Consider the following 26,584-nt stretch of genomic DNA (forward strand, 5'->3'; position numbering starts at 1 on the left):
AGAAAAAAACTCCCAGACTTTTGAAAAAACTTGGCAGAGCTTTCCCAGAAAGCACATCTCTACAAAGACTTCTTTCTCCACGCCAGGAATTCAGGTACTCTCTTTATTTCACTCTTACACATTATTTCAGTTTGTACACTCAGGGGTATCCCACTTTATAATGGTACAGTTTATAACTTCAGCACAACACAGCGTGAGGCTTTCTGGATATTCCGTTCCTCACAGACATCATTCAAAAAATCAGTTATTAGAGATGGTGTGACAGTCCTTTTAAAAAGGAATAGGCAAGTAAATGCTCAAACACATTTCAGGGAGTAGAAGGGAAAAGGTCAACAGAGAATGCAAATGTGCTCACATAAAACTGGAAAGTCATGTGGGGATAGCTTTCCACTCCATTAAGAAGCCTCCGGATTCAGGAAAAACAAGGAGGAGAACAAACTCAATGTCCTTTCCACCAGTACATTTTGATTCTGCCTTCAGAAAATGTTCTTTGAAGGACATGTGGAGATTTCATGCAATGCACCTCAAACACAACAAATATGTTTTCACAACTCTGTACAGTTACAGTCTGTGACAACACTCTTTGTGCTGCTGTGTTGCAAGGAGACAGAACACCCAACCCCTCCTATAGGCCAAAGGAAGACCTTATTGTACATTTTGCTGCTCTAATCTGCAATAGGGAATATAAGACTGATGTACTGAAAGGGTCAAAATACCCTCCTTGCCTGCTGGGTTGGAATGGCCTGCATAGCAATGGCTGAATGGGAGCAAATCCCTAATTCATCAGGCAGCACTAGGGATGCTCCAAATGGCCACAGCAGACCTCGATGATCAGGAGGGTATCTACATTCGATACCATACTGATGGAAGCCTTTTCAACCTAAGGCAACTGAAGGCCCACACTAAGACCTAAAACCATCTTGTCCAGGAGCTGCTTTATGCTGATGATGCTGCCCTTGTTGCCCACACAGAAGCAGCCCTGCAGCGTTTAACATCCTGCTTTGCAGACCCTGCTGAGCTCTTTGGGCTGGAACTCAGCTTGAAGAAGTCAGTTCTTCATCAACCTTCACCTCAGGAAGTCCCCCAACATCCCCATATCACCATTGGCCAATCAGAGCTCAAATCAGTCCAGCAGTTTAATTACCTAGGCAGCCTCATCTCCTTGGATGGTGAGATTGACGGGGAGACAGACAACAGATTAGCAAAGGCATATAGTGCTTTTGGAAAACTTCATAGAAGAGTTTGGTGAAAAAAACACTTGAAGAAAAGAACAAAGATCAGTGTTTACAGAGTCATAGTGCTGTCTACTCTCTTATATGGATCTGAATCTTGGGTCATCTACCACCACCACCTGCGACTCCTGGAACACTTCAACGCTGTCTCCATTCAATCCTAAACATCCACTGGTCAGATTATGTGACTAATACGTCTGTTCTAGAACAAACAGTAATCACAAGTACCGAGGCCATGTTGCTGAGAACACAGCTGGGCTGGGCAGGGCACGTCTCAAGGATGAAGGACCAACCACCCCCTCCCTAAGATCCTGCTTTATGGTGAACTTGCCACCAGCTGCTGCGAGAGAGGAGCCCCAAAGAGGAGATACAAGGACTCCCTGAAACAACATCCCAGCCTTGGCCATATTGATCATCATAACTGGCCTACTCTGGCCTCCAATCGGGAGGTCTGAAGACACCCCATCTCTAACGCTGCTGATGCTTTTGAGAAAGCACGCAGGATCACCCTTGAGGAGAAAAGACAATGCAGAAAGAATTGTGCCTTGCAGAATAAACCATCTAAGGAGTCTTTCTGCTGTGCCTTTTGCAACCGGACATGCCTGTCTCGTATTGGCCTTTTTAGCCACCAATGCGCTTGTAGCAAACGTGGGTAGAGCCCTCCCCAAATCTTCGTTCGCGAAGCCCGGCCATGATGATTACTAGTGATGCATAAACAGACATAGTTACAAGAAAGCAAAGGACACAGGGCCCACACATCTCAGACAAACACATGCAGAACCCAGGAAAGAAAGAGTGCTCTGCTTACACAACACTACAACAATACTCACAACATGCTAATTTTTCTGAGCGGGGAAAAGGTCTTTGTGCATTACAGCAAGGATGAGATTTCTCTGTCACACTGTGCCATAACCTTACACAAGAGAATAAAAGGTCTACTGTCTTGTCTGACAGCAAGAGAGACAAGATGTTCTCTGAGACTGCTAACCCCATTCCTATAGCCTCTCAGAAATTGCTGAATCAGGACTGAAACCTTACTACTCTCTGAGTGAAAGAGCCTTGGTCCCTTTATCTTGGTTGCTTCTTGCTTGGAACACAAGCATTCCCTGACCTAGAGATTCTGGAAATTGATTATGCCAATTGAAAATAAAGATTTACTCCGCAGAAACCATTCCCACAGGCTGCAGCCTGCATCCCCTCCTAATACAACACATGAAGCCTCTGCCTGTATTAGTTAAAGGAAAGACGGTTGAACTGTTCTGCAGAGACAGTCCCAGCATCTTCTGGTGTCACGTCCTCTGTGGGGACAGGGACACAAGGGAAAACCTGTTCCTCACTGGGGCCCCCGGCCATGGCCCAGGGCTGTGGTGTCAGGCTGGGGATGAAGGGCTTGAGGAACTTGAACTCGCTGTTGCCCGAGCCCGTGGTGAGGCTGATCTCGTAGCAGTAGGGGTGGGGCAGGGTCCCTGCAGCAGCTGCCTCGGCCAGGCCGCTCGGCAAGTTGTTGGCCCCGTCAAGCACGTGGGCAGCCTTCAGCTCCTTTCTCTTGCACAGCCTGCGAGCCACGAAGGCTGCTGTGGAGGCGAGGAAGAGCAGGGAGACGAAGACCAAGGCAAGGATTAAGTAGGTGGTGAGGGAGCCGGGCTGGTCGTCGGTGGCGGGGCTGCCGTGCGGTTGGCGCAGGTCGGAGAAGTCCTTGAGCAGGAGTGCGCTGAGAGCGGCGGTGGCTGAGAGGGGTGGGCGGCCGTTGTCTCGCACCAGGACGACGAGCTTGTGCTTGACGCTGTCTCTGTCTGTCACGGGCCTCCTGAGCCTCACCTCGCCGCTTTGGGCAGCCACGGCAAAGAGCCCGGGGTCGGTGGCCCTGAGCAGGTGGTACGAGAGCCACGAGTTCTGCCCCGAGTCGGCGTCGACGGCCACCACTTTGGAGATGAGGTAGCCCGCCTCAGCCGACACGGGCACCAGCTCGCTGGAGGCCGGGCCGCTGTCGGGCGCCGGGTACAGCACGAGCGGGGCGTTGTCGTTCTCGTCCAGCACCAGCAGGCGGACGGTGACGTTGGCTTGCAGCGGAGGAGAACCCGCGTCAGAGGCGCTCACCACCACCTCGCTCTGCCTCAGCTGCTCGTAGTCCAGCGCTCGCAGCACAAACACCTGCCCGCTCTCCGAGTTCACCGACAGGCACGAGCACCAAGGCCGCTCCGCCGCTTGCCCCGCTGACAGCGAATAGGTCACCTTGGCGTTGAGCCCCACGTCGGCATCTGCGGCACTCACGGCTCCAACCAGCACGCTGGGCACATTGTTCTCACGCACGTACATGGTGTACGAGCTCTGGTTGAAGACAGGCGCGTTGTCATTGACGTCCGAGATGGCCACGCTGAAGGTGTGGCTGCTCGTCAGAGGAGGGGAGCCCGCGTCTGCTGCTGTCACCGTCACCATGTACTCAGCCGTCTCCTCGCGGTCCAGGCCACTCACCGTCACCAGCTCATAGTAATTCTTGTAGGCTGGGCGCAGGGAGAAGACGAGCTGATCGTCGAGGGCACAGGAGACCTTGCCGTTGGCCCCGGCATCGCGGTCCCTGACACTGAAGAGGGCAACGACCGTGCCGGGCGCTGAGTTCTCAGCGAGGGGACTGCTGAAGGAACTGACCACCAGCTCTGGGGCATTGTCATTCACATCCAACACCTCCACCAACACCTTGCAGATTGCTGAAAGGCCCCCCCCATCTCTGGCCCTCACACTGAGCTCGTGAGTCTCTGCTGCCTCAAAGTCCAGAGACTTTGTGAGTTTAATTTCACCTGTTATGGGATCAATCTCAAATGCTAAGTCTCTCTGGCTCATTGCTTGGCTGAACTGATAGGATATGTCTCCATTAATTCCTTCATCCTGATCAGTTGCCAGGACAGTCAGAACCACAGAGCCCTGTGATGCATTTTCCAAAACCTGCACAGTGTAACGATCCTGTGTGAAGATGGGAGCGTTGTCATTGGCATCCAGAACTGTAATGTGAATTTGGGTAGTCCCACTTTTGGGAGGAGAGCCCCCATCCACAGCAATGAGACTGAAATCCATCTCTGCCTGCTCCTCTCTGTCTAGCGGCTTTTCCAACACCAGTTCAATATATTTGTCGCCATTACTCCGACTTCCATAGGAGACACTAAAATACTCATTCTCGGGTGAGATGCTGTATGCCTGGACGCTGTTGCTGCCAATATCAAGGTCCTGAGCAACCTCCAGAGGGAAACGAGAACCAGGCTCGCTCGTTTCGGGGATGTCAAAAACGACTTTATCTTCAGGGAAAACGGGCGCATGGTCATTGATGTCGTGCAGGGCCACCTCGACCCGAAAGAACTGCAGCGGGTCGGCCAGCAGCAGCTCGAAGGCGAGCGTGCAGGTGTCGGCCTGGGCGCACAGCTGCTCCCGGTCGAGCCTGTCGGCCACGACGAGGCGGCCGCTGGCGCGGTCGAGGCGAAAGTGCTGCCGGCCGTCCTCGGCCAGCAGGCGGGCGCGGCGAGCCGAGAGCTGCGCCGGCGGCAGCGCCGCGTCCTGCGCCAGGTTGCCTACGAGGGAGCCGCTGTCCGCCTCCTCGGCCACGGAGTAGCGGATGGGCTGCGAGCGAGCGAGCGCCAGGGAGAGCAAAGCACACACACAAAGCACTTGCCTTGCCATCGCCATGGCCCTCCTCCGGCGGCGGCGGCGGCGGCGGTGTCCGATCTCCTTCTCGCGGATCTCTCGCGTAGTCCCCAACGAAAGCGGCGGCGCTCGGATCGGGTGCCCTTCTTCTCCCTCTGTATTCCGGTCTGGTCGGCAGTCCGGAGTGCAGCCGCGGTGTGCCAGGCTCGGCTGGCAGAGCCAGCGCTCGCTGCCGCAGCCGCTGCCCGCTCCGCCCGGCTGGGCTGTTGGGAGCTGGGCTGGGCTTGGCTGTGCTGAGCTGGGCTGGGTCGGGCTCGGCGGCGCCTTAGCCGAGACCACCACCCAGCGGTGCGCGCTGGGACTGCGCCCGCCGCCGCCCGCTGCCCGCGCTGCCGCTCGGCCCGGCCCACGGACACGCGCGCACACGCGCGGTGCCGCCGCTCGCCCGCGGCTGAGCCCGGGGCAGGACGCGCGCACATGGAAGCGGGGATGGAAGTGCCCGCAAGGATCGAGATGAGCCCTGAGAGGTCGCCGCTTGACTCCCAGCGCACGGACAGCTCCGTCACCTGTCTCGCGTCTGTCCGCGCTCCCCACTTCCGACAGCCCGCGGTAGCCGTGAGCTCTCTGCTCTCCTGGCAGGAGAGTCCGCGCGCTTCGAGAAACACAGCTGTAAAAGCGGCACAAAACGTTTTCCACCGCAGCGTGAGGCAGAGGCTGAGCCCGGAAAGACTGATCTTCCTTCCCCAAAGAGACAAACCGGCTCGGAGCCTCCGCAGTGGCAGCGCAGCGGTAACAGCGCCGGCACGGCATTCAACACTCTACCATCAGCATCGCCAAGCTCTAGACACATAGGGACCCACCCAACATTACCTCAAGAAATGGACAAAATGAGAAAAAACCTCCCAGACTTTTGAAAAACCTTGACAGACCTTTTCTGAATGATTGATTCTACAAGAGATTCTTCCATGCAAGGAATTAAGGTACTCTCTTTATTTCACTCTTACACGTTATTTCAGTTTTTACACTCAGGGGTATCACAGTTTAGAATGTTACACTTTAAAACTTCATCACAACAAAGACAGTGTGAGGCTTTCTGAATATTCCGTGTATCACATACATTCTTAAAGGTATCAGTTACTACAGATGGGGTGACAGTCCTTTTTAAAAGGAATGGGCAAAAAATTGCTCAAAATCATTTCAGGGAGTACAAGGGAAAAGGGCAAAAAGGAGAATGCAAATGCTCTAACACAAACCCAGAAAGTCATGCTGGGACAGCTTTCCAGTTCAGTTCTGCTGAATCCAGGAGCAGCAATGCGGAGATCAAACTCAAAGTCCTTTTCACAAGCTCATCTTGAGTGTACCTTCAGAAAATGCTCTTTGAAGGACATTTGGAGTTTTCATGCAATGCACCCAAAAACAATGAACATGTTTTTACACCTCTGTTGCTGCCTACCCCAACACCATTTGTGCTGCTGTACTGCAAAAAGACAGAACAGCCAATCCCCTCTTATTGGCCAAAGGAAGATCTTACTGTGCATTTTGCTGTTCTTCTCTGACATAAAGAACATCAGACCTCTGTACTCAAAGGATCAAAATACCCCCCTTGCCTGCTGAGCTGAAATTGCCTGCTTTGCAATGGCTGAATGGCAGGAATTGCCTGATTCACCAGGCATCACCAGTGAACATTAGGAAACACACAGTGGCTGTATTGACTGATGTAATGGCAAGAAAGCAAAGCATACAGGGCCCACACATCTCAGATAGAGACATCAGGAACCCAGGAAAGAAAGAGCTTGGTGCTCACATGTCCTTGTGACACTGTGCTGACAACTTCCTCATTTTCCTGAGCTGGGAAAAGGTCTTTGTGCATTCAAGCAAGAATGAGGCTTGTCTGTCCCACTGTTTGTGCCATACTGTTACAGAGCAGAATGGGCCATGGTCTTGTCTGACAACAAGAGTGACAAGAGCTCTCCATCATTTACCAACAGTCCTGGCTCACTGGGGAGGTCCCAGATGATTGGAAGTTGGTGAATGTCACACCAATCCACAAAAAGGGCCAGAAGGAGGACCCAGGAAACTCCAGGCCTGTCAGTCTGACCTCAGTGCCTGGCAAGGTTATGGAGCAGATCATCCTGGGTGCAATCACACAGCACCTACAGGTTGGACAAGGGATCAGACCCAGCCAGCACGGGTTTAGGAGGGGCAGGTCCTGTCTGACCAACCTGATCTCCTTCTACGATCAGGTGACCTGCCTGGTGGATGAGGGGAAGGCTGTGGATGTGTCTGTCTGGACTTCAGCAAAGCCTTTGACACTGTCTCCCATAATATACTCCTGAAAAAGCTGCAGCCCACGGCTTGGGCAGGGGCACCCTGTGCTGGGTCAGGAACTGGTTGAGGGCCGGGCCCAGAGAGTGCTGGTGAACGGGGCTGCATTCAGCTGGCAGCCGGTCACCAGTGGTTTCCCCAGGGATCAGTGTTGGGCCCAGTTCTGTTTAATATCTTTATCGATGATTTAGATGAGGGGATTGAGTCCATCCTTAACAAATTCGCAGATGACACCAAGTTGGGAGGGAGTGTCAATGAGCTGGAAGGCAGGAGGGCTCTGCAGAGGGACCTGGATAGGTTGGAGAGTTGGGCTGGTTCCAACGGGATGAGGTTCAACCAGGCCAAGGGCCGGGTCCTGCACTTTGGCCACAACAACCCCCTGCATCTCTACAGGCTGGGCACAGAGTGGCTGGAGAGCAGCCAGGCAGGAAGGGACCTGGAGTGCTGATTGACAGGAGGCTGAACATGAGCCAGAGTGTGCCCAGGTGGCCAAGAGGGCCAATGGATCCTGGCCTGGATCAGGAACAGTGTGGCCAGCAGGACCAGGGAAGTGATTCTGCCCCTGGACTCAGTGCTGGTGAGGCCTCACCTGGAGTGCTGTGTCCAGTTCTGGGCCCCTCAGTTCAGGAAGGACATTGAGGGGCTGGAGCAGGTCCAGAGAAGAGCAACAAGGCTGGGGAAGGGACTGGAGCACAAGTCCTATGAGGAGAGGCTGAGGGAGCTGGGGTTGGTTAGCCTTGAGAAGAGAAGGCTCAGGGGAGACCTCATCGCTCTCTACAACTACCTGAGAGGAGGTTGTAGGCAGGTGGGGGTTGGTCTCTTCTCCCAGACAATCAGCACTAGGACAAGAGGGCATGGCCTTAAGCTGCGCCGGGGGAGGTTTAGGTTAGATATTAGAAAGAAATTCTTTCCAGAGAGGGTAATCAGCCATTGGAGTGGGCTGCCCAGGGAAGTGGTGGATTCTCCATCCCTGGAGGCTTTAAAGATGAGGCTGGACGTGGCACTTAGTGCCATGGTCTAGCAACTGTGGTGGTAGTGGATCAAGGGTTGGACTTGATGATCTCAGAGGTCCTTTCCAACCCATCTGATTCTATGATTCCATAAGCTAGTTTAACTGGAGAGCAAACCATATTCTTAAAGCCTCTCAAGAATGGTCTTAACAGACCTGAAACATATGAATGTCTGAGTGAAGGAGCTTAGGTTCCCTTTATTCTGTTTACTTCTTGGTTTTTAGTGGAACACAAGCATTCCCTGACTTACAATTTTCTAGAATTTGGTTATGCCAATTGCAAATACAGATTTCCTCTGCAGAAACCATTCCCACAGGCTGCAGCCTGCATCCCTGCCTACCACAAGGCATGAAACCTCTGCCTGTGCTGACCCCATGCTAGTTAAAGGAAAGATGGTTGAACTGTTCTGCAGAGACAGTCCCAGCATCGTCCGGTGTCACGTCCTCTGTGGGGACAGGGACACAAGGGAAAACCTGTTCCTCAATGGGGCCCCCGGCCACGGCCCAGGGCTGTGGTGTCAGGCCAGGGCCAAAGGGCTTGAGGAACCTGAACTCGCTGTTGCCCGAGCCCGTGGTGAGGCTGATCTCGTAGCAGTAGGGGTGGGGCAGGGTCCCTGCAGCAGCTGCCTCGGCCAGGCCACTCGGCAAGTTGTCGGCCCCGTCAAGCACGTGGGCAGCCTTCAGCTCCTTTCTCTTGCACAGCCTGCGAGCCACGAAGGCTGCTGTGGAGGCGAGGAAGAGCAGGGAGACGAAGACCAAGGCAAGGATTAAGTAGGTGGTGAGGGAGCCGGGCTGGTCGTCGGTGGCGGGGCTGCCGTGCGGTTGGCGCAGGTTGGAGAAGTCCTTGAGCAGGAGTGCGCTGAGAGCGGCGGTGGCTGAGAGGGGTGGGCGGCCGTTGTCTCGCACCAGGACGACGAGCTTGTGCTTGACGCTGTCTCTGTCTGTCACGGGCCTCCTGAGCCTCACCTCGCCGCTTTGGGCAGCCACGGCAAAGAGCCCGGGGTCGGTGGCCCTGAGCAGGTGGTACGAGAGCCAGGAGTTCTGCCCCGAGTCGGCGTCGACGGCCACCACTTTGGAGACGAGGTAGCCCGCCTCAGCCGACACGGGCACCAGCTCGCTGGAGGCCGGGCCGCTGTCGGGCGCCGGGTACAGCACGAGCGGGGCGTTGTCGTTCTCGTCCAGCACCAGCAGGCGGACGGTGACGTTGGCTCGCAGCGGAGGAGAACCCGCGTCAGAGGCGCTCACCACCACCTCGCTCTGCCTCAGCTGCTCGTAGTCCAGCGCTCGCAGCACAAACACCTGCCCGCTCTCCGAGTTCACCGACAGGCACGAGCACCAAGGCCGCTCCGCCGCTTGCCCCGCTGACAGCGAATAGGTCACCTTGGCGTTGAGCCCCACGTCGGCATCTGCGGCACTCACGGCTCCAACCAGCACGCTGGGCACATTGTTCTCACGCACGTACATGGTGTACGAGCTCTGGTTGAAGACAGGCGCGTTGTCATTGACGTCCGAGATGGCCACGCTGAAGGTGTGGCTGCTCGTCAGAGGAGGGGAGCCCGCGTCTGCTGCTGTCACCGTCACCATGTACTCAGCCGTCTCCTCGCGGTCCAGGCCACTCACCGTCACCAGCTCATAGTAATTCTTGTAGGCTGGGCGCAGGGAGAAGACGAGTTGATCGTCGAGGGCACAGGAGACCTTGCCGTTGGCCCCAGCATCGCGGTCCCTGACACTGAAGAGGGCAACGACCGTGCCGGGCGCTGAGTTCTCGGCGAGGGGACTGCTGAAGGAACTGACCACCAGCTCCGGGGCATTGTCATTCACATCCAACACCTCCACCAACACCTTGCAGATTGCTGAAAGGCCCCCACCATCTGTGCCCCTAACACGGAGTTCGTGAGTCTCTGCTGCCTCAAAGTCCAGAGGCTTTGTGAGTTTAATTTCACCTGTTATAGGATCAATCTCAAATGATGAGTCACTCTGGCTGACTGCTTCGCTGAACTGATAGGAGATGTCTCCATTAATTCCTTCATCCTGATCAGTTGCCAGCACAGTCAGGACCACAGAGCCCTCTGGTGTGTTTTCTAAAATCCGCGCAAGGTACACCTCCTTTGTGAACACTGGGGAGTTGTCGTTTGCATCGAGAATTATAATGTGAATTTGTGTGGTCCCACTTCTGGGAGGAGAACCACCATCCACGGCAATGAGACTGAATTTTATATCTGCCTGTTCCTCTCTGTCTAGTGGCTTTTCCAAAACCAGTTCAACATATTTGTCATCGCCACTCCGACTCCCATAGGAGACGCTAAAGTATTGGTTCTTGGGAGAGATGCTGTATGTCTGGACGCTATTGCTGCCAATATCAAGGTCCCGAGCCCCCTCCAGAGGGAAACAAGAGCCAGGCTCGCTCGTTTCTGGGATCTTAAAAGTGACACGTTCCGCAGGGAAAACGGGCGAATGGTCATTGATGTCTTGCAGGGTCACCTCGACCCGAAAGAACTGCAGCGGGTCGGCCAGCAGCAGCTCGAAGGCGAGCGTGCAGGTGTCGGCCTGGGCGCACAGCTGCTCCCGGTCGAGCCTGTCGGCCACGACGAGGCGGCCGCTGGCGCGGTCGAGGCGAAAGTGCTGCCGGCCGTCCTCGGCCAGCAGGCGGGCGCGGCGAGCCGAGAGCTGCGCCGGCGGCAGCGCCGCGTCCTGCGCCAGGTTGCCTACGAGGGAGCCGCTGTCCGCCTCCTCGGCCACGGAGTAGCGGATGGGCTGCGAGCGAGCGAGCGCCAGGGAGAGCAAAGCACACACACAAAGCACTTGCCTTGCCATCGCCATGGCCCTCCTCCGGCGGCGGCGGCGGCGGCGGTGTCCGATCTCCTTCTCGCGGATCTCTCGCGTAGTCCCCAACGAAAAGAGGCGGCGGTCGGGTCGGGTACCTTCCCTCTCCCTCTGTATTCCGGTCGGGTCGGCAGCCCGGAGTGCAGCCGCGGTGTCCCAGGCTCGGCTGGCAGAGCCAGCGCTCGCTGCCGCAGCCGCTGCCCGCTCCGCCCGGCTGGGCTGTTGGGAGCTGGGCTGGGCTTGGCTGTGCTGAGCTGGGCTGGGTCGGGCTCGGCGGCGCCTTAGCCGAGACCACCACCCAGCGGTGCGCGCTGGGACTGCGCCCGCCGCCGCCCGCTGCCCGCGCTGCCGCTCGGCCCGGCCCACGGACACGCGCGCACACGCGCGGTGCCGCCGCTCGCCCTCGGCTGAGCCCGGGGCAGGACGCGCGCACATGGTAGCGGGGATGGAAGTGCCCGCAAGGGTCGGGATGAGCCATGAGGACCCGCCGCTTTACTCAGATCGCACGAACAGCTCCGTCACCTGTCCCGAGTCTGTCCGCGCTCCCCGCTGCCCCCAGCCCGCGGGAAATCCTGAGCTCCCTGCTGCTGACCCGAGAGTCAGTGCCTTTTGAGAAACGCGGCAATAAAAGTCGCACAGGGCGTTTCCCAATGCAGCGTGAGGCAGAGGCTGAGCTCGGAAAGACTGACCCGACTTCCCCAACAGACAAACCCGCCTGGAGCCTCTGCAGTGGCAGCGCAGCGGTAACTGCACGGGCTGGGCATTCAACACTCTACCATCGGCATCGCCACGCTCTAGACACATGGGGACCCACCCAACATTACCTCAATAAACAGACAAAACGAGAAATAACCTCCCAGACTTTTGAAAAACCTTGGCAGAGCTTTTCGGAATTATTAATTCTACAAAAGATTCTTCCACACAAGGAATTAAGGAACGCTCTTTATTTCCCTCTTATACATTATTTCAGTTATAACACTCAGGGATATTCCAATTTAGAATGTTACTCTTTAAAACTTCATCACAACACAGACAGTGTGAGGCTTTTTGGATATTCCGTGCATCACATACATTAGTAAAGGTATCAGTTACTACAGATGGGGTGACAGTCCTTTTTAAAAGCAACAGGCAAAAAATGCTCAAGCCCAGTTCAGGGAGTACAAGGGAAAAGGGCCAAAAAAAGAACGCAAATGCTCTAACACAAACTCAGAAAGTCATGCTGGGACGGCTTCCCAGTTCAGTTCTGCTGAATCCAGGAACAGGAATGAGGAGATCAAACTCAAAGTTTTTTCACAAGCTCATCTTGAGTGTACCTTCAGAAAATGCTCTTTGAAGGACATTTGGAATTTTCATGCAATGCACCCAAAGACAATGAACAGGTTTTCACAACTCAGTACAGTTACAGTCTACCCCAACACTGTTTGTGCTGCTCTATTGCAAGGAGACAGAACACCCAATCCCCTCTTATCGGCCAAAGTATAGATCTTATTGTGCATTTTGCTGCCCTCCTCTGACATAAAGAACATCAATCCTCTGTACTCAAAGAATCAAAATACCCTCCTTGCCTGCTGAGCTGGAATTACCTGCTTTGCAAAGGCTGAGTGACAGGAATTCTCTGATTCACTGGGCAACACCAGTGAACATTAGGAAAAACACAGTGGCTGTGTTGACTGACATAGTGTCAAAAAAGAGAAGTGCACAGAGCCCACAGATGTCAGACAGAGACATCCGGAGTGCAGGAAAGAAAGAGCTTGGTGCTCACATGCAATTGTGACACAGTGCTGATCATTTCCTTACTTTTCTGTGCTGGGAAAAGGCTTTTGTGCATTTCAACAAGGATGAGGTTTGTCTGTCCCATTTTTTGTACCATACTGTTAGAGAACAGAATGAAACCTCCACTGTCTTGTCTGACAGCAAGAGATACAAGAGCTTAGCTGGGAGAGCTAACAGCATTCTTAAAGCCTGTCAGAAATGGCCTTAACAGACTTGAAACACATGAATAACTGAGTGAAAGAGTTTATGTTCCCTTTATTCTGTTTGCTTGTTGGTTTTCAGGGGAATGCAATCATATTCTGACTTACAATTTCCAGAATGTGGTTATGCCAAACGAAAATACAGATTTCCTCTAAAGGAACCATTCCCACAGTTGCACCCTGCAACCCCTCCTATCATGAGGCATGAAACCTTTGCCTGTGCTGACCCCGTACTAGTTAAAGGAAAGATGGTTGAACTGTTCTGCAGAGACAGTCCCAGCATCGTCCGGTGTCACGTCCTCTGTGGGGACAGGGACACAAGGGAAAACCTGTTCCTCACTGGGGCCCCCGGCCACGGCCCAGGGCTGTGGTGGCAGGGCATGGGCACGGCACTGAACGCTCTATTGCCTGTATCTCCAAACTCAACACATGTACCCACCAAACATTACCTCACTGAAAGGACACACTGGGAAAAAAACTCCCAGACTTTTGAAAAAACTTGGCATAGCTTTCCTTGAAAGCATTTCTCTACAAAGACTTTTCTCTCTCCACACCAGGAATTAAGGTACTCTCTTTATTTCACTCTTACACATTATTTCAGTTTCTACACTCAGGGGTATCCCACTTTACAGTGTTACAGTTTATAACTTCAGCACAACACAGCGTGAGGCTTTCTGAATATTCCATTCCTCACAGACATCATTCAGAAAATGAGTTATTAGAGATGGCATGACAGTCCTTCTTAAAAGGAATAGGCAAGTAAATGCTCAAACACACTTCAGGGAGTAGAAGGGAAAAGGTCAACAGAGAATGCAAATGTGCTTACATAAAACTGGAAAGTCGTGGGGATAGCTTTCCATTCCATTGAGAAGCCTCTGGCTCCAGGAAAAAGAATGAGGAGACCAAATTCAATGTCTTTTCCACCAGTACATTTTGATTCTGCCTTCAGAAAATGTTCTTTGAAGGACACGTGGAGTTTTCATGGAATGCACCTCAAACACAACAAATATGTTTTCACACCTCTGTACAGTTACAGTCTGTGACCACACTCTTTGTGCTGCTGTGTTGCAAGGAGACAGAACACCCAACCCCTCCTACAGGCCAAAGGAAGAACTTATTGTGCATTTTGCTGCTCTACTCTGCAATAGAGAAGATGAGACTGATGTACTGAAAGGGTCAAAATACCCTCCTTGCCTGCTGGGTTGGAATGGCCTGCATAGCAATGGCTGAATGGGAGCAAATCCCTAATTCATCAGGCAGCACTAGTGATGCACAGACAGACACAGTGACAAGAGAGCAAAGGACACAGGGCCCACACATCTCATCCAGACACATCCAGAACCCAGGAAAGAAAGAGTGCTGTGCTTACACAACACTATGGCATTATTCACAACATCCTAATTTATCTAAGCTGGGAAAAAGTCTTTGTGCATTCAGCCAGGATGAGATTTCTCTGCCCAACGGTGCCATTCCATTACAGAATGGAATAAGTGGTCCACTGTCTTGTGTGACAGCAAAAGAGAGACAAGATCTTCTCTGGGACTGTTAACTGCATTACTAAAGTCTCTCAGAAATGTCTGAATCAGGTCTGAAACCTACTGCTGTCGGAGTGAAAGAGCTTTGGTACCCTTTATTCTGTTTGCTTCTTGGTTTTTAGTGGAACACAAGCATTTCCTCACTTACAGTTTCCCAGAATTTGGTTATACCAATTGCAATTACAGATTTATTCTGCAGAAACCATTCCCACAGGCTGAATCCTGCATCCCTGCCTGCCACGAGGCAAGAAACCTCTGCCTGTGCTGACCCTGTGCTAGTTAAAGGAAAGACGATTGAACCGTTCTGCAGAGACAGTCCCAGCATCGTCCGGTGTCACATCCTCTGTGGGGACAGGGACACAAGGGAAAACCTGTTCCTCACTGGGGCCCCCGCCCATGGCCCAGGGCTGTGGTGTCAGGCCGGGGACGAAGGGCTTGAGGAACTTGAACTCGCTGTTGCCCGAGCCCGTGGTGAGGCTGATCTCGTAGCAGTAGGGGTGGGGCAGGGTCCCTGCAGCAGCTGCCTCGGCCAGGCCGCTCGGCAAGTTGTCGGCCCCGTCAAGCACGTGGGCAGCCTTCAGCTCCTTTCTCTTGCACAGCCTGCGAGCCACGAAGGCTGCTGTGGAGGCGAGGAAGAGCAGGGAGACGAAGACCAAGGCAAGGATCAAGTAGGTGGTGAGGGAGCCAGGCTGGTCGTCGGTGGCGGGGCTGCCGTGCGGTTGGCGCAGGTCGGAGAAGTCCTTGAGCAGGAGTGCGCTGAGAGCGGCGGTGGCTGAGAGGGGTGGGCGGCCGTTGTCTCGCACCAGGACGACGAGCTTGTGCTTGACGCTGTCTCTGTCTGTCACGGGCCTCCTGAGCCTCACCTCGCCGCTTTGGGCAGCCACGGCAAAGAGCCCGGGGTCGGTGGCCCTGAGCAGGTGGTACGAGAGCCACGAGTTCTGCCCCGAGTCGGCGTCGATGGCCACCACTTTGGAGACGAGGTAGCCCGCCTCAGCCGACACGGGCACCAGCTCGCTGGAGGCCGGGCCGCTGTCGGGCGCCGGGTACAGCACGAGCGGGGCGTTGTCGTTCTCGTCCAGCACCAGCAGGCGGACGGTGACGTTGGCTCGCAGCGGAGGAGAGCCCGCGTCAGAGGCGCTCACCACCACCTCGCTCTGCCTCAGCTGCTCGTAGTCCAGCGCTCGCAGCACAAACACCTGCCCGCTCTCCGAGTTCACCGACAGGCACGAGCACCAAGGCCGCTCCGCCGCTTGCCCCGCTGACAGCGAATAGGTCACCTTGGCGTTGAGCCCCACGTCGGCATCTGCGGCACTCACGGCTCCAACCAGCACGCTGGGCACATTGTTCTCACGCACGTACATGGTGTACGAGCTCTGGTTGAAGACAGGCGCGTTGTCATTGACGTCCGAGATGGCCACGCTGAAGGTGTGGCTGCTCGTCAGAGGAGGGGAGCCCGCGTCTGCTGCTGTCACCGTCACCATGTACTGAGCCGTCTCCTCGCGGTCCAGGGCACTCACCGTCACCAGCTCATAGTAATTCTTGTAGGCTGGGCGCAGGGAGAAGATGAGCTGATCGTCGAGGGCACAGGAGACCTTGCCGTTGGCCCCGGCATCGCGGTCCCTGACACTGAAGAGGGCAACGACCGTGCCGGGCGCTGAGTTCTCGGCGAGGGGACTGCTGAAGGAACTGACCACCAGCTCCGGGGCATTGTCATTCACATCCAACACCTCCACCAACACCTTGCAGATTGCGGAAAGGCCCCCACCATCTGTGGCCCTCACAGTGAGTTCATGAGTCTCTGCTGCCTCAAAATCTAGAGGCTTTTTGAGTTTGATTTCACCTGTTATGGGATCAACCACAAATGCTGAGTCACTCTGGCCAACTGCTTCACTGAACTGATAGGAGATGTCCCCATTAGTTCCGGCATCCTGATCTGTTGCCAACACAGTCAGGACCACAGAGCCCTCTGGTGCGTTTTCAAAAACCTGCGCATCATACACCTCCTGTGTAAAGATGGGAGCGTTGTCATTGACATCCAGAACTGTAATGTGAATTTGGGTGGTCCCACTCCTGGGTGGAGAACCTCCGTCCACGGCAATGAGACTGAAATCCATCTCTGCCTGTTCCTCTCTGTCTAGAGGCTTTTCCAAAACAAGTTCAACATATTTCTTGCCCCTAATCCGACTCCCATATGAGACGCTAAAGTACTCGTTCTCGGGAGAGATGCTGTATGCCTGGACGCTGTTGCTACCAATATCAAGGTCCTGAGCAACCTCCAGAGGGAAACGAGAGCCCGGGTCGCCCCTTTCGGGGATCTTAAAAGTGACTCGTTCCGCAGGGAAAACGGGCGAGTGGTCATTGATGTCATGCAGGGCCACCTCGACCCGAAAGAACTGCAGCGGGTCGGCCAGCAGCAGCTCGAAGGTGAGCGTGCAGGTGTCGGCCTGGGCGCACAGCTGCTCCCGGTCGAGCCTGTCGGCCACGACGAGGCGGCCGCTGGCGCGGTCGAGGCGAAAGTGCTGCCGGCCGTCCTCGGCCAGCAGGCGGGCGCGGCGAGCCGAGAGCTGCGCCGGCGGCAGCGCCGCGTCCTGCGCCAGGTTGCCTACGAGGGAGCCGCTGTCCGCCTCCTCGGCCACGGAGTAGCGGATGGGCTGCGAGCGAGCGAGCGCCAGGGAGAGCAAAGCACACACACAAAGCACTTGCCTTGCCATCGCCATGGCCCTCCTCCGGCGGCGGCGGCGGCGGCGGCGGTGTCCGATCTCCTTCTCGTGGATCTCTCGCGTAGTCCCCAACGAAAGCGGCAGCGGGCGGGTGCCCTTCTTCTCCCTCTGTATTCCGGTCTGGTCGGCAGCCCGGAGTGCAGCCGCGGTGTGCCAGGCTCGGCTGGCAGAGCCAGCGCTCGCTGCCGCAGCCGCTGCCCGCTCCGCCCGGCTGGGCTGTTGGGAGCTGGGCTGGGCTTGGCTGTGCTGAGCTGGGCTGGGTCGGGCTCGGCGGCGCCTTAGCCGAGACCACCACCCAGCGGTGCGCGCTGGGACTGCGCCCGCCGCCGCCCGCTGCCCGCGCTGCCGCTCGGCCCGGCCCACGGACACGCGCGCACACGCGCGGTGCCGCCGCTCGCCCGCGGCTGAGCCCGGGGCAGGACGCGCGCACATGGAAGCGGGGATGGAAGTGCCGGCAAGGATCGAGATGAGCCCTGAGAGGTCGCCGCTTGACTCCCAGCGCACGGACAGCTCCGTCACCTGTCTCGCCTCTGTCCGCACTCCCCCCTGCCCACAGCCCGCTCGTAGCCGTGAGCTCTCTGCTCTCCTGGCAGGAGAGTCCGCGCACTTCGATAAACACGGTCGTAAAAGCGGCACAGAGCGTTTTCCACCGCAGCGTGAGGCAGAGGCTGAGCCTGGAAAGATTGAGCTGCCTTCCCCAAACAAACAAACCGGCTCGGAGCCTCCGCAGTGGCAGCGCAGCGGTAACAGCACGGGCACGGCATCGAACGCTCTATCGCCTGCATCTCCAAGCTCTAGACACATAGGGACCCACCCAACATTACCTCAAGAAATGGACAAAACGAGAAAAACTCCCAGCCTTTTGAAAAACCTCGACAGAGCTTTCCTGAATGAACGATTCTACAAAAGATTCTTCCACACAAGGAATTAAAGTACTCTCTTTATTTAGCTCTTACACATTATTTCAGTTTTTACACTCAGGGGTATCCCAGTTTAGAATGTTACAGTTTAAAACTTCATCACAACACAGACAATGTGAGGCTTTCTGGATATTCTGTGCATCACATACATTATTAAAGGTATCAGTTACTATAGATAGAGTGACAGTCCTTCTTAAAAGGAGGAGGCAGAAAAATGGTCAAGCCCAGTTCAGAGAGTAGAAGGAAAAAGGGCCTAAAAGAGAACACAAATCCTCTAACAGAAACCCAGAAAGTTATGCTGGGACAGCTTCCCAGTTCAATTTTGCTGAATTCAGGAACAACAATGAGAAGACCAAACTCAAAAGTCTTTTTCACAAGCTCATCTTGATTCAGAAAATGCTCTTTGAGGGACACGTGGACTATTCATGCAATGCACCCAAAAACAATGAACAGGTTTTCACATCTCTGTACAGTTACAGTCTACCCCAACACCGTTTGTGCCGATATATTGCAAGCAGACACAACAGCCAATCCCCTCTTATCGGCCAAAATATAGATCTTATTGTGCATTTCGCTGCTCTTCTCTGACACATAAAAGATGAGTGACACCTCTGTACTCAAAGGGTTAAAATACCCTCCTTGCCTGCTGAGCTGGAATTGCCTGCTTTGCAACGACTGAGTGAGAAGAATTCCCTGATTCACCGGGCAACACCAGTGAATATTAGGAAACACACAGTGGCTGTATTGACTGACGTAGAGACAAGAAATCAAAGCCCACAAAGCCCATATATATAAAACAGAAACATCCAGAACCCAGGAAAGAAAGAGCTTGGCGCTCACATGTCCTTGTGACACTGCACTGACAACTTCCTTACTTTCCTGAGCTGGGAAAGGTCATTGTGAATTTCAGCAAGGATGAGGTTTGTCTGTCCCATTGTTTGTGCCATCCTGTTATAGAACAGAATTAAAGGTCCACTGTCTTGTCTGACAGCAGGAGAGACAAAAGCTTAGCTGGGACTGGTAACCCCATTCTTAAAGCCTGTCAGGAATGACCTTAACAGACTTGAAACATATGAATGTCTGAGTGAAAGAGATTTTGTTCCCTTTATTCTGTTTGCTTGTTGGTCTTTAGTGGAACAGAAGCATTCCCTGACCTAAAATTTTCCAGAATTCGGTTATGCCAATTGCAAATACAGATTTACTCTGCAGAAACCATTCCCACAGGCTGGTACCTCAGACAGAGACATTCAGAACCCAGGAAAGGAAGAGCCCTGGGCTCACACGACAATATGACACTGACAGCAAGAGAGACAAGAGCTTAGCTGGGACTGCTAACCCCATTCTTAAAGTCTGTCAGAAATGGTTGAATCAGGACTGAAACCTACAACTGTCTGAGTGAAAGAGCTTTGGTTCCCTTTATTCTGTTTGTTTCTTGGTTTTTAGTGGAACACAAGCATTCCCTGACTTACAATTTTCCGGAATTTGGTTATGCCAATTGCAAATACAGATTTCCTCTGGAGGAACCATTCCCACAGGTTGGTATCTCAGACAGAGACATTCAGAACCCAGGAAAGGAAGAGCCCTGTGCTCACACGACATTGTGACACTGCACTCACAACTTTCCTGAGCTGGGAAAAGGCTTTTGTACATTACAGAGAGGATGAGATTTGTGTGCCCAACTGTGCCATTGTGTTACAGAAGAGTCTACAGTCTTATCTGACAGCAAGAGAGACAAGAGCTTAGCTGGGAGTGCTAACCCCATTCTTAAAGCCTGTCAGAAATGGCTGAATCAGTTCGGAAACCTACAACTGTCTGAGTTAAAGAGCTTTAGGACCCTTTATTCTGTTTGCTTCTTGGTTTTTAGTGAAACACAAGTATTTCCTGATTTACAGTTTCTGGAAATTGGTTATGCCAATTGCAAATACAGATTTATCTTGGAAGAACCATTCCCACAGGCTGCAGCCTGCACCGCTTCCTATCACGAGGCATGAAGCATTTGCCTGTGCTGACCCCGTGCTAGTTAAAGGAAAAACAGTTGAACTGTTCTGCAGAGACAGTTCCAGCATCATCCGGTGTCACGTCCTCTGTGGGGACAGGGACACAAGGGAAAACCTGTTCCTCACTGGGGCCCCCAGCCATGGCCCAGGGCTGTGGTGTCAGGCCGGGGACGAAGGGCTTGAGGAACTTGAACTCGCTGTTGCCCGAGCCCGTGGTGAGGCTGATCTCGTAGCAGTAGGGGTGGGGCAGGGTCCCTGCAGCAGCTGCCTCGGCCAGGCCGCTCGGCAAGTTGTCGGCCCCGTCAAGCACGTGGGCAGCCTTCAGCTCCTTTCTCTTGCACAGCCTGCGAGCCACGAAGGCTGCTGTGGAGGCGAGGAAGAGCAGGGAGACGAAGACCAAGGCAAGGATTAAGTAGGTGGTGAGGGAGCCGGGCTGGTCGTCGGTGGCGGGGCTGCCGTGCGGTTGGTGCAGGTCGGAGAAGTCCTTGAGCAGGAGTGCGCTGAGAGCGGCGGTGGCTGAGAGGGGTGGGCGGCCGTTGTCTCGCACCAGGACGACGAGCTTGTGCTTGACGCTGTCTCTGTCTGTCACGGGCCTCCTGAGCCTCACCTCGCCGCTTTGGGCAGCCACGGCAAAGAGCCCGGGGTCGGTGGCCCTGAGCAGGTGGTAGGAGAGCCACGAGTTCTGCCCCGAGTCGGCGTCGACGGCCACCACTTTGGAGACGAGGTAGCCCACCTCAGCCGACACGGGCACCAGCTCGCTGGAGGCCGGGCCGCTGTCGGGCGCCGGGTACAGCACGAGCGGGGCGTTGTCGTTCTCGTCCAGCACCAGCAGGCGGACGGTGACGTTGGCTCGCAGCGGAGGAGAGCCCGCGTCAGAGGCGCTCACCACCACCTCGCTCTGCCTCAGCTGCTCGTAGTCCAGCGCTCGCAGCACAAACACCTGCCCGCTCTCCGAGTTCACCGACAGGCACGAGCACCAAGGCCGCTCCGCCGCTTGCCCCGCTGACAGCGAATAGGTCACCTTGGCGTTGAGCCCCACGTCGGCATCTGCGGCACTCACGGCTCCAACCAGCACGCTGGGCACATTGTTCTCACGCACATACATGGTGTACGAGCTCTGGTTGAAGACAGGCGCGTTGTCATTGACGTCCGAGATGGCCACGCTGAAGGTGTGGCTGCTCGTCAGAGGAGGGGAGCCCGCGTCTGCTGCTGTCACCGTCACCATGTACTCAGCCGTCTCCTCGCGGTCCAGGGCACTCACCGTCACCAGCTCATAGTAATTCTTGTAGGCTGGGCGCAGGGAGAAGACGAGTTGATCGTCGAGGGCACAGGAGACCTTGCCGTTGGCCCCGGCATCGCGGTCCCTGACACTGAAGAGGGCAACGACCGTGCCGGGCGCTGAGTTCTCGGGGAGGGGACTGCTGAAGGAACTGACCACCAGCTCCGGGGCATTGTCATTCACATCCAACACCTCCACCAACACCTTGCAGATTGCGGAAAGGCCCCCTCCATCTGTGGCCCTCACACTGAGCTCATGAGTCCCTCCTGACTCAAAATCCAGAGGCTTTGTGAGTTTAATTTCTCCCGTTATGTGATCAATCTCAAATGCTAAGTCACTCTGGCTGACTGCTTCGCTGAACTGATAGGAGATGTCCCCATTAACTCCCGCATCCCGATCTGTTGCCAGCACAGTCAGAACCACAGAGCCCTCTGGTGCATTTTCCAAAACCTGCACAGTGTAACGATCCTGTGTGAAGACAGGAGCGTTGTCATTGGCATCCAGAACTGTAATGTGAATTTGGGTGGTCCCAGTCCTGGGTGGAGAGCCCCCATCCACAGCAATGAGACTGAAATCCATCTCTCCCTGCTCCTCTCTGTCTAGTGGCTTTTCCAAAACAAGTTCAATATATCTGTCGCCATTACTCCGACTTCCAAAGGAGACAGTAAAATACTCATTCTCGGGTGAGATGCTGTATGCCTGGACGCTGTTGCTACCAATATCAAGGTCCCGAGCAGCCTCCAGTGGGAAACGAGAGCCCAGGTCGCTCGTTTCGGGAATCTTAAAAGTGACTCGTTCCGCAGGGAAAACGGGCGAGTGGTCATTGATGTCGTGCAGGGCCACCTCGACCCGAAAGAACTGCAGCGGGTCGGCCAGCAGCAGCTCGAAGGCGAGCGTGCAGGTGTCGGCCTGGGCGCACAGCTGCTCCCGGTCGAGCCTGTCGGCCACGACGAGGCGGCCGCTGGCGCGGTCGAGGCGAAAGTGCTGCCGGCCGTCCTCGGCCAGCAGGCGGGCGCGGCGAGCCGAGAGCTGCGCCGGCGGCAGCGCCGCGTCCTGCGCCAGGTTGCCTACGAGGGAGCCGCTGTCCGCCTCCTCGGCCACGGAGTAGCGGATGGGCTGCGAGCGAGCGAGCGCCAGGGAGAGCAAAGCACACACACAAAGCACTTGCCTTGCCATCGCCATGGCCCTCCTCCGGCGGCGGCGGCGGTGTCCGATCTCCTTCTCGCCGATCTCTCGCGTAGTCCCCACCGATAATGGCGCAGCAGCGGGCGGGTGCCTTCCTTCCCTGTATTCCGGTCTGGTCGGCAGCCCGGAGTGCAGCCGCGGTGTGCCAGGCTCGGCTGGCAGAGCCAGCGCTCGCTGCCGCAGCCGCTGCCCGCTCCGCCCGGCTGGGCTGTTGGGAGCTGGGCTGGGCTTGGCTGTGCTGAGCTGGGCTGGGTCGGGCTCGGCGGCGCCTTAGCCGAGACCACCACCCAGCGGTGCGCGCTGGGACTGCGCCCGCCGCCGCCCGCTGCCCGCGCTGCCGCTCGGCCCGGCCCACGGACACGCGCGCACACGCGCGGTGCCGCCGCTCGCCCTCGGCTGAGCCCGGGGCAGGACGCGCGCACATCAAAGCGGGGATAAAAATTCCCGGGAGCAGCGACGGGAGCCCTTCAGGTAATCCCAGCGCAGAAGCAGAGCCGACAGCTGCTCCTCGTCTTTCCCCACTTCTCGCTGTCCGCAACCCGCGGTCCGGAGGGCGCGCTCGTCTAACGATAGGCGAGTCTGTGACCGCCGAGGAACGCGGCGGTAAAAGCGGCACAAGGCGTTTCTCAGGGCAGCGTGGAGGAGAGACTTTGTCTGGAGGGACTGAGCCGCCTTCCCCGGGCGGAGAAACCGGCACGACCCCTCCGCAGGTCCAGCACGCCAGTAACAGCAGAGGACGGCACTATAGATACTGGGGAATGTCAGGCTGAGGTCAGGGAAGGGAGGTTCCTCCCAGTACGGCTCAGGCATGGACGCGCCCGCCGACCGGCCAGTCCGGCGGCTGAAAGGGAGAAGCGGCTGTACTGCCCTCATAAGCTTCCCTCTCGCCGGCGGGCTGAGAGCTGCAGAGCGGATCTTCGTCCTTGTCCGGCCCTGTCTCAGCGCTGCTTTGCGGGCTGAGCAGGACGGGCCTCAAGAACTGAAATTCGCTCCTCCCCGAGCCGGTGGTCAGGCACACCTCGTAGCGATAAGCCGGTGACAGAGTGCCCACCCCGCCCACGTCCACGCCGTCGCTGGTGAAATCTCCATCCGCGTAGCAACTGGCAGAGGGAGGTGAAAGGTGTGCCCGGAGGCGAGCCTTGCACAGCTTGGCTGTCGCCAAGGCGACGACGGACAGGAGGAAGAGTGACGAGACGCAGCCCAAGGAGGCAATGAGGTAGGTGGTGAGCAGGTCCTCCTCAGCTACCTGCGGCTGCTGCCTGCTCGCAGGATCGTGGTCGAGCTGCATGGAGGCGTCGGAGAAGTCGTGCACCAGTGCGACAGCGAGTGTGGCGGTGGCAGAGCGCGGTGGCTGCCCGCGGTCCCGCACCAACACGACGAGCCTCTGCCGGGGCGCATCCCTCTCCGACACGGCCCGCGCCGTGCGCACCTCGCCGCTGTGCAACCCCACGCGGAACAGCCCCGGCTCCGTGGCCTTGGCCAGCTCGTACGACAGCCACGCGTTCTGCCCCGCGTCCGCGTCCACCGCCACCACCTTGGCCACCAAGTAGCCCGAAGGTGCCCAGCGCGGCACCAGCTCTCCCGCCGCGCTGCTGTCGGGGGGCGGGTGCAGCACCACGGGCGCGTTATCGTTCTCGTCCTGCACCACAATTCGCAGCACCGCCTGGGTGCTCAGCGGCGGCGAGCCACCGTCACTGGCACGCACTACCAGCTCAAAGGCGCGCACCTTCTCATAGTCCAGTGGGCGCAATGTCCGGACGGTTCCACTCTCCGCATCCACGGACACGAACGGTGCCGCGGCGGGGGTGCCCAGTGGAGGTTCCTCTATTGTATATCTCACATGGTCTAGTGGTTAGAGTGCCTGACTCTCACTGCTGCGACCCGGGTTCGATTCCCGGCCCCCTGGGCAGGTGGAGCTCGTCAGCCGTGGAAGGCAATCCACCTAAGAGAAGGTCACTCTAAACAAACCTACATCCTGGGGACCTCACTGCCACTGTCCAAGCTTTGCTCGGCCCCGGCAAATGAACCTCAGGACTAAAGGGTGGGCTCAGTTCAGCGCACGCTGTGTCTCACCTAAAAAATCCACTGCGCAGGCTCGAAGGGTTAATGACCTTTCCCAATTCTTCGCTCGCGAAGACTGGCCATTATTATTATTATTTATTTCATTATTATCTCACATGTGCGTTTTCTCCCGCGTCAGCGTCTGTGGCTCTCAGGCGGCCCAGGCTCGTCCCCGCGGGCTCGTTTTCGCTCATCACCATGGTGTAAATGTCCTGGATGAAGGTGGGCGCGTTGTCGTTCACATCCAAGAGCCGCACGAGCAGTGTCTTGGACGCCGAAAGCGCGGGTGAGCCTTGGTCACGGGCTCTCACTGTCACGTTATACTCTGACACCTGTTCCCGGTCCAGCGGCTCCAATGTCACCAGCGCGTACGCGTCAGCTGCCAGCAGAGAGATGCTGAAAGGTTGCTCACCTGCCAGCTCGCAGGTCGTCCTGCCGTTGTCCCCCGAGTCCCGGTCCCGCACGTTGAAGAGAGCGACCACGGTATTCAGCGGGGCGGCTTCCGAGAGGGTGCTGGTGAGGGAGGTGATGATCACCTCGGGGGCGTTGTCGTTCACGTCTTCCACCTGCACCTCCACCTTGCAGTGCGCGGACAGGCCCCCTCCATCTGTTACCTGGACATCTATCTCATAGGTCTTTGTTTCTTCATAATCCAAAGGCTTTTTGAGTCGAATCTGGCCTGTCTCTGGATTTATTTTAAACGTCTCGAAATTTTCCTTTGAATTTTGAACAATTGAATAGGCTATTTCCCCGTTCGTTCCTGAATCTAAATCGCTAGCAGACACCACCACCACTAAGGTATCCTGTGAGATATTTTCCCTAACGGGGACTTTATACAGACTCCGAGTAAATACTGGAATGTTGTCATTTATATCCAGGACTACCACGCGGATTAAGGCTGTACCAGAGAGGGGTGGAGTCCCACCATCCACAGCTGTGATGCTGAAAGCAACTTCTGCCTGCTGCTCCCGATCCAGGGCTCGATCCAAGACCAGCTCGGCGTACCTCCTGCCGTCATTGCGCTGCCGAGTGTACACATGGAAATACTCGTTGGAGCTGATACTATAATGCTGAAGACTATTGTTTCCCACATCTGGATCCTGAGCGCTTTCCAACAAAAACCGAGTCTCTGGCATTGCAGATTCCGGGATCTTTAAAACTATCTCTTTATTTAAGAACACAGGAGCATGATCATTTATGTCGGTGAGTCTTACCTCAGCTCGGAAGGACTGCAGTGGGTTCTCCAGCAGCACCTCGAAACGCACCAGGCAAGGCTCACTCTGCCCGCACAGCTCCTCCCGGTCCATCTGCTCTCTCACCATCAAATCCCCGGTGTGCTGGTTCAGCTGCAAATACTGCTTTTCTCCATCAGAAACGAGTCGAGCCTGACGAGCCGATAATTCCTCACCGGTCAGTCCCAAATCCTTAGCGATATTCGCCACAAAGGAGCCTCTCTCCGCCTCTTCGGGCACAGAGTACCGAGTGATTTCTGCTCTCATCCCCGAGACACAGAGGAGAAGGAACAGAGCCACCGCTCGCCCAGGGAGCGGCTCCTCGCTCTTCCTCAGCTTCATTCTCTTCCTGCCACCCGATCTCCCCTCCTGCGAGCTGGACGGAGCTGCCGATACAGCCTGCCGACCCCCGGACGGAGCAGTCCGAGATGGTGCAGCCCCGCCCGCCCCAATCCCGGGGGCGGCGGCGATGGAAACTGGGAGATGCGCGGAGCCTCCGCGGTCAGCAGCGGCACCAGGCGGCCGATCTGCGGAAGGACGCGAAGATTTCCCAGCGCAAAGCCTGGAAAGTAGAGATTAACGGCTCGATTTCTCTCTTCCGGGGTCAAGCAATACAGATTTAACTGTCCATTCAATCCCGTTCAAATATGGCCACCACTTGAA

At 55.9% G+C, this 26,584-nt stretch overlaps 4 protein-coding genes and 1 pseudogene across 4 annotated transcripts in view; all 5 read right to left on the minus strand.

Moving 5' to 3' along the window:
- Positions 1 to 18,122, minus strand: part of LOC135422374 (protocadherin beta-15-like) — a 38,136-nt gene extending 20,014 nt beyond the window's left edge. The window contains exon 1 of the mRNA XM_064671463.1: positions 14,620 to 18,122. Within this exon, the coding sequence (XP_064527533.1) occupies positions 14,803 to 18,051 (3,249 nt within the window). The 5' untranslated portion in view covers positions 18,052 to 18,122 and the 3' untranslated portion in view covers positions 14,620 to 14,802. The remainder of the gene's footprint in view (positions 1 to 14,619) is intronic.
- LOC135422376 (protocadherin beta-15-like) lies at positions 2,282 to 6,774 on the minus strand. Its single transcript, XM_064671465.1, has one exon. It carries the CDS (start codon positions 5,670 to 5,672, stop codon positions 2,463 to 2,465), a length of 3,210 nt encoding a protein of 1,069 aa, XP_064527535.1. The 5' UTR covers positions 5,673 to 6,774; the 3' UTR covers positions 2,282 to 2,462.
- LOC135422379 (protocadherin beta-15-like) lies at positions 8,471 to 14,625 on the minus strand. The gene has a single exon (XM_064671468.1). The coding sequence runs from the start codon at positions 11,452 to 11,454 to the stop codon at positions 8,575 to 8,577; it is 2,880 nt and encodes a 959-aa protein (XP_064527538.1). The 5' UTR covers positions 11,455 to 14,625; the 3' UTR covers positions 8,471 to 8,574.
- Positions 18,123 to 18,174: 52 nt separating the features above from the next.
- On the minus strand, positions 18,175 to 22,883 carry LOC135422381 (protocadherin beta-15-like). The gene has a single exon (XM_064671471.1). The coding sequence runs from the start codon at positions 22,623 to 22,625 to the stop codon at positions 20,184 to 20,186; it is 2,442 nt and encodes an 813-aa protein (XP_064527541.1). The 5' UTR covers positions 22,626 to 22,883; the 3' UTR covers positions 18,175 to 20,183.
- LOC135422382 (protocadherin beta-16-like) lies at positions 22,806 to 26,373 on the minus strand (annotated as a pseudogene).
- Between the last annotated feature and the right edge of the window lie 211 nt (positions 26,374 to 26,584).

This window comes from Pseudopipra pipra, chromosome 15, assembly GCF_036250125.1.
Source record: "Pseudopipra pipra isolate bDixPip1 chromosome 15, bDixPip1.hap1, whole genome shotgun sequence".
NCBI classification, from domain to species: domain Eukaryota; kingdom Metazoa; phylum Chordata; class Aves; order Passeriformes; family Pipridae; genus Pseudopipra; species Pseudopipra pipra.